We start from the raw sequence: 6,000 nt of genomic DNA on the forward strand, positions 1-6,000 counted from the left end.
ACACATGCATATAAACATATACACACATAAACACACACACACACATACACGCACACATACACACACACACACACACACACACACACACACACACACACACTTGCATGTACACCACGGAAGGTTGATGTAGATGAGTGGTTGGGCTAAATCCTGGCTGCCACACTGCATCCAATAGGGCTTGAAAGTGATGACGTCAAAACGGCCAGGGAGTAGTAAGTTGACATCAGATTTATATTTTTGGATCCACTAAAGTGTGACTTTGCTATTGCCCAAGTATGTGGGTGCATAGCAACCCACTCATGTCGCATGCAGGTGTGACTTTTATTTCGCCACCAGTTGTAACCCCGCCCCCAGTAGCCAAATCAGTCAGTTTCACTGGCTACATCACCATGCTGTGGGTAAGACCGCTTGAAATGTGCTTGGATCCATACAAAAACTGGATCCAAGTGGATCCAGTTTTCGAATTTTTGAAATTGTTGCTATGCTGTGACGTAGCACTTTCAAGCCCTATAGGAATTTAGGATAATATCAGGCATGCGAATAAACAAGAAAATCACTCATCGACATGAGTACATAATGAGTTCTACCCAACACACACGTCCTACTTGTGTTATAGTGCAACACCAAATCCGTAATAATGCTCCCCGCCGTTCAAACTCACACATGTCCCAGCTCATGAGCCATGACGACAGCGTTCTGTATACCGCGGTCGCGCACCACGGCAGCACTGGTCGTCGGGCTGCACAGGGACTGGATGTATGCACGGCCCAGCTCACCGCAACCGGCACGATTGTCAGCGGCACATAGGTCAAACCTGAACAGATGTGCGCACACACACGGAAATCATGTGACATGCAGCCTATTTAAACTGAGGCAAATCCGGCCCTGTGGCAAGCGTGCACATGACATCTCATTCTAATGTGCACGCATCACCAAACATCATCATGACATCATCATGACATCATCACCAAACATGTACACAAACGTGCACATAGACAGGCACATACAAGTTAGGACAAGCCGATAGACAGGCACGCACATGCACATACACATACATACGCACACATGTACAATCATGTACTTGTCTTTGCTCGCTACTAGAACTGGTGGGTCTCCGCGGGAGAGGGGAGAGAGATTCAAAAGGATTCTTGGAACACACGCACGCACGCACACACACACACACACACACACACACACAAAGACACACACAAACAGACAGACGGACAAAAAACAGACAAACAGACAGACACACACACCTTATCCCAAAGTCCCGACACACTCACCCGGTAAGCAGCATGGCGAAATCATGGTGTATGAAATTGCTATCCTGTACGGGATTAAGTCGCTGCTGAAATGTACCAAACTTGTCCAGAAGTGCGACGGAGTCATGACCAATCGGCATATTAGGCTAGAGATAATAACACAACACAATGCGAGAAGCACAGCAACACTTCGATATTGAATTTCCCACAAGTGCACTCCGCGCGCGCGCGCGCGCGCGCGCGTGTGTGTGTGTGTGTCCCATATGGTGCGGTGGTATGTGCAGTCGATTTCCAATCGAAAGGTTGCAGGTTCAAATCCCGACGATTATGGTCGCACACATCTTTCTTCTCTTTCTCATTCTTCTATCTCTTCTTTCATTCTCCTGGGTGGTAACCAACAGCCAGTGTATTCCAGAGTACGTGGTGTGTTGTGGTGTATGTGTGTGTGTCAAAAAAAGAATGAAAAATTGAAAAAAATGAAAATGAAAAATAGGGATTCACTGGCCAGAAAAAGCCACTTCAATCAGCTGTGTGGTGGATACCAGGCTAAACTTAGTGGCGGTCAAGGCGGGGAGGGGTATGGGGGCGGGGGAGGGTATGGGGTGGGGGGGGGGGGGTGTTGCCATGTCAACGCATGATCAGTGCGGGTTCCACCATCGGCGTTCACTCCCCTCGTGACTCACCTGGTGATCAGTAAGATAGATGATACGAGTCACGTGGAGGGTGATATCCAGCCCAGTGCTCTCCGGACTAAACACAGCCTGCATCTACAAACACCATTTTCAACAGCAACATTCACACATCCAAAACTCAGTCCGAGTCAGCGCTAAATTTCGACACACAGTGCAGCATGGTGACAAGGGAAAGGACCTGAGCACCCTGCTCACTATGTTGAGCTCATTGAGACAGGACGTGTCCAACACCTACTATCGCATAGATCGGAATTGACCATGGGCTGCCTGTTTACCTTTGCCTTCACGGTGGTGCGGTACGACAGGCTGTACCTGGTCACACGTGTCAGGTACTACATGCAATTAGTGCAATGTCGGTTTAAAAACAATGGTTGCCGGCCTGGATGAAACACAGGTAAAGGCATTGCTGCTCAGTCCACCCGGTCCACGGCCGACAGCTTACCAGATTCATGAGAGTGAGCAGGTAGGTTTTCAAGGCGTCCTGGTCCCGGTCATGCTGCTCATACATGTAGGTGTCGACGACCAGCGCCGTCTCGATGTACATCGGCCCGTACTGGCTGTACACGTTTTTGCGCTTCGGATTGAACTTGGACCTGACTTCGTCCATGGCCGCGTAGAACGGGATGTAGTTGTACTGCGCTTCCCTATAGCCTGCAGAAGAGCATTGGATACAGTCACCATACGTTAACACTATGTCCGCTCCTTACGAATTGGGTTTTTGAGCGTAGATTCAGGCCAGATTGGGTTGCCAGTTTTAGTAGAGCCCAGATTGAGCAGGAAAAGTCCAGATTGGGTTTTGAAAAACCAAGGTTGAGTTTGAAACAGTCTAGATTGGTTTTTAAAAAAGCCCAGACTGGGTTTAGAAAGCCTACATTGGGTTTTCTAGAATCCCAGAGTGGACCTTGAAAAAGCTCATAGCCCAATTGCTTCTGAACTCAACAGCACTCGGTGGGGGTGCGTTATGACTCACAAAATCTATGCCGGCGCCACTTACATGGTACCCAGAGAGCGCCTCACCACAACCACTCGCTTGTGTGCATTTCTCTGGTGCCGTCACTGAACCTGGGCAGTCATGTGATGTGTATCGCCACAGTATGCAACCCGTGGACCAAACCTGTTCCGAATTGTCCGCATAATTTAAAAAAAGAGAAGCTATCTACAGTAATGAAGTCACGTGACCAATATTTAAAGCCAACTTCATCCATCATAGTTTGAAGTATGTGTTTTGTATGGTATGCGGGAAATGAGTGCGTGTAACACCAGACCATATCAACAAACTCATGCACTACGTAAGCACACAACTACTTCCTGTGTGTACCTGTTGTGCACTGCACTCTGCCTATTACAGGCCATTGATCACTTTAGCAGGTTAAGGCACTGCCTCTGCAAAATAAAACTTCAAACAAACAAAAAACAAAAAACCTCACAACTGCCTTTCCTAGGTGTGTATATGTATATGGATAGCAACACTGACCTGCAGGATTCTTTCGTAGGCCGACGCCACAGTGTTTGCGATCCCCAGGCCCCGAGGTGTCAGAGTCGACTGAGCGCCGAACGACCATGTGCGTGTGCGAGTGCGCGTTAGCGCTGTGGTTGAGAAGGTACGGCGGTAACGGATGGATGAAGAAGGCGTCATCGGGGGAGAATATCGCACCCGTCTACAGTACAGATTGAATACGCATGCACAGTCCATGGCCATATGGTCCTAAAATGTAAACGCTTGTGCATAATACAGTCGTCCCTCTCTAATCCGGCGCCTTTTGCTACGGCATTTTCTGCTGGATTAACGAGGGTGCTGGATTAAGAAAGCCTGCCCTCTGACCCGGCCCTACCCAATTGCATGCATGTATCATACGTCAAAACGCAGGGTTTTTCCGTGTCGACCCCAGTATTGGTGCACGGCTTTATATTCTCAACTTTTCTCCAGGAATATACACAGTGATAAAGTACAACAGAGAACATGTTCACATGTATACGTACTCTTGCACACACACGCACAGTCGATTTATGACTGCCGGATTATGAAATCAAACTACGTGCAGTTTGAGCGATTCGTTTCAAAAAGTCACTGCCGGAGGCGGAATTCAAGTGCCGGATTAAGATGTAGGAATTGAACGAAAAAAATCGGTTTCGTCAGAAAGTGCGCCGGTTGGCAAGGGTTCCGGATAAACAAGTGCCGGATTAGAGAGGGAACGACTGTATATTCATTAGTTGAGGGAGTGGAAAAAGGTCTGAAGAAAAATTGACTGTCATCACCAGCTTGTACATGTAGTTGGACTTTTGCCTCCCCTCCCTAAATCAAACAAAGCAAATACAGTCGTGGTTTGAGGCACCAATACCCGGAGGCCAAGAACTCTAATGAACAAAAATGTAGTTTCACTACTTGCAGATACCCCATTCATGCAGGTAGACTACAACCAATTCCAGTCCCAGCATGCTCTTGTCACTTTTTTTATTAAAATGTGCTTCTGTAAATCAACAAAATGTGGCTGGCGAAAACTCTGGCCGATTTCAGAATAAATGTTTTGGCTGTCATTACACTGGCCCATGGCAGGGCTACCACTTGTTCTGATTATTCTTTCGTAAACACTCTAATTACGACAGATCGTTCGAACAAACCAACCGAACAGCTATTTCGCTATCTTAGTCGCATTTTGTTCAGAAAAGTGTCTTTAAATCTGTTGCTTCAGGCCCTTGAAATCCTACAAAGGTGTTTGCTTCTAATGGGGTGCTGCCCCCTTATCCTGAGGGACTCTGCCCTCGGCCCCTGGCCGGGGTCAACCCCTTCAGATTTCTACCAACAGAAGAATAGCAGCCCTGCGATTGAGATTTTCCTAAACGACGAATCAACTGCTTTGTTCCCTTTAAAATATGCAACCAGAGATATTTGTTAAACTTAATTCTCATATTGCATCTGGTTTACGCAAAAACACACGGAATCTGAATTATCCTCCAAATGGGACTTCTGCTTACCATTCCCTTGCACGTACTAAAGGCTACGAGCGAGTCATTAGCACCGGTGATGTGTCCACGATAGTAGCAGTGCGTGGGCGCCATGATGGGCTGCCGATGGGTGACATTGCCCTCGGCTCCCATCAGCTCGATGACGGAGTGGTCGCTGAACATTGCGCTGCTCTCCTGCACCGCGACGTGGTAGTCGTTGTCGAATGCCGCCACCTTAAAGTATGCCTCGTCGGCGTACGGGGATGTGGAGCGGCGACGGCGACGACGATGACCAGCTTCCCGTAAGTCAAACGTGATGTGCTCGCCCTACTGTCACCTCGCTCAGATGAGTACTCAGGCACGATGTCACGCGTGCCGTGATTCTCACGGCCAGGCGCATCAGCTGATCGCACCTGACAAGTCCTTGTAAGAGTTGCTGTTGCAGTGCTTCCTCGCTGGTTGGTAATTTGATTTCTTCATTCGGGGACGATTTATTTGAGCTAGGAGGACTCAACGGAGCTCTCTTTCTCACGACATTGCACTGGAAATCCTCCAGGGACATCCAGCCTAGACTGGTGCCGTCAGTGTCCTCAGGAAGCTTTTCTGACGCGGCTTCAAGAGATGCACTCCCATTCTCGAAATGCGCGCATGGCGGATGGTCGTCTTTTCCAATTTCACCAGACTTCAGTCGATCGATACTGCACAAATTTGTATGGTAAGTATGGTTGTTTTTTACACCGTTGGAAAGCTCTGGACCTCAGCTACCAGTGGAGCACCATTTTAGTTGTCTCCTAGCAACAAAACTCAAAGAAAATGCGATTTTACTGTAAGGGTCACATACGACCCTTACGCTTATGTGAGACCCATAAAGGGTTAAAAGATTTTACGGCTTTCTTCAGCACAAAGTCAAGGTGGGCTGACCATTTTAGGTGGTGCTGATAGATGATGCCGAGGTGGCGATGTTGCAGGACATTTCTAAGATGTGCATTTTTACGCTCTATGTGTGGGAGATAGCGAGGGGGGGGCGATTTCCGTTGTAGAAGGTGAAGACTACCATTTTTTACAGTGTTGATTAGGAGGTGCCAGCTCTCCAACCATCCAGC

The 6,000-nt window shown here is 48.0% G+C and overlaps 1 protein-coding gene across 1 annotated transcript in view; it reads right to left on the minus strand.

The window, feature by feature from the left end:
* LOC135812148 (A disintegrin and metalloproteinase with thrombospondin motifs 17-like) overlaps positions 1 to 5,218 on the minus strand; it is a 17,560-nt gene extending 12,342 nt beyond the window's left edge. Inside the window, exons 1-6 of the mRNA XM_065325472.1 lie at positions 4,928 to 5,218; positions 3,429 to 3,612; positions 2,397 to 2,605; positions 1,946 to 2,029; positions 1,284 to 1,408; positions 662 to 814 (exon numbers count right to left, since the gene is read on the minus strand). Of these exons, the coding sequence (XP_065181544.1) occupies positions 662 to 814; positions 1,284 to 1,408; positions 1,946 to 2,029; positions 2,397 to 2,605; positions 3,429 to 3,612; positions 4,928 to 5,080 (908 nt within the window). The 5' untranslated portion in view covers positions 5,081 to 5,218. The remainder of the gene's footprint in view (positions 1 to 661; positions 815 to 1,283; positions 1,409 to 1,945; positions 2,030 to 2,396; positions 2,606 to 3,428; positions 3,613 to 4,927) is intronic.
* Between the last annotated feature and the right edge of the window lie 782 nt (positions 5,219 to 6,000).

Source organism: Sycon ciliatum, chromosome 1, assembly GCF_964019385.1.
Source record: "Sycon ciliatum chromosome 1, ocSycCili1.1, whole genome shotgun sequence".
In the NCBI taxonomy this organism is placed as follows: Eukaryota; Metazoa; Porifera; class Calcarea; order Leucosolenida; family Sycettidae; genus Sycon; species Sycon ciliatum.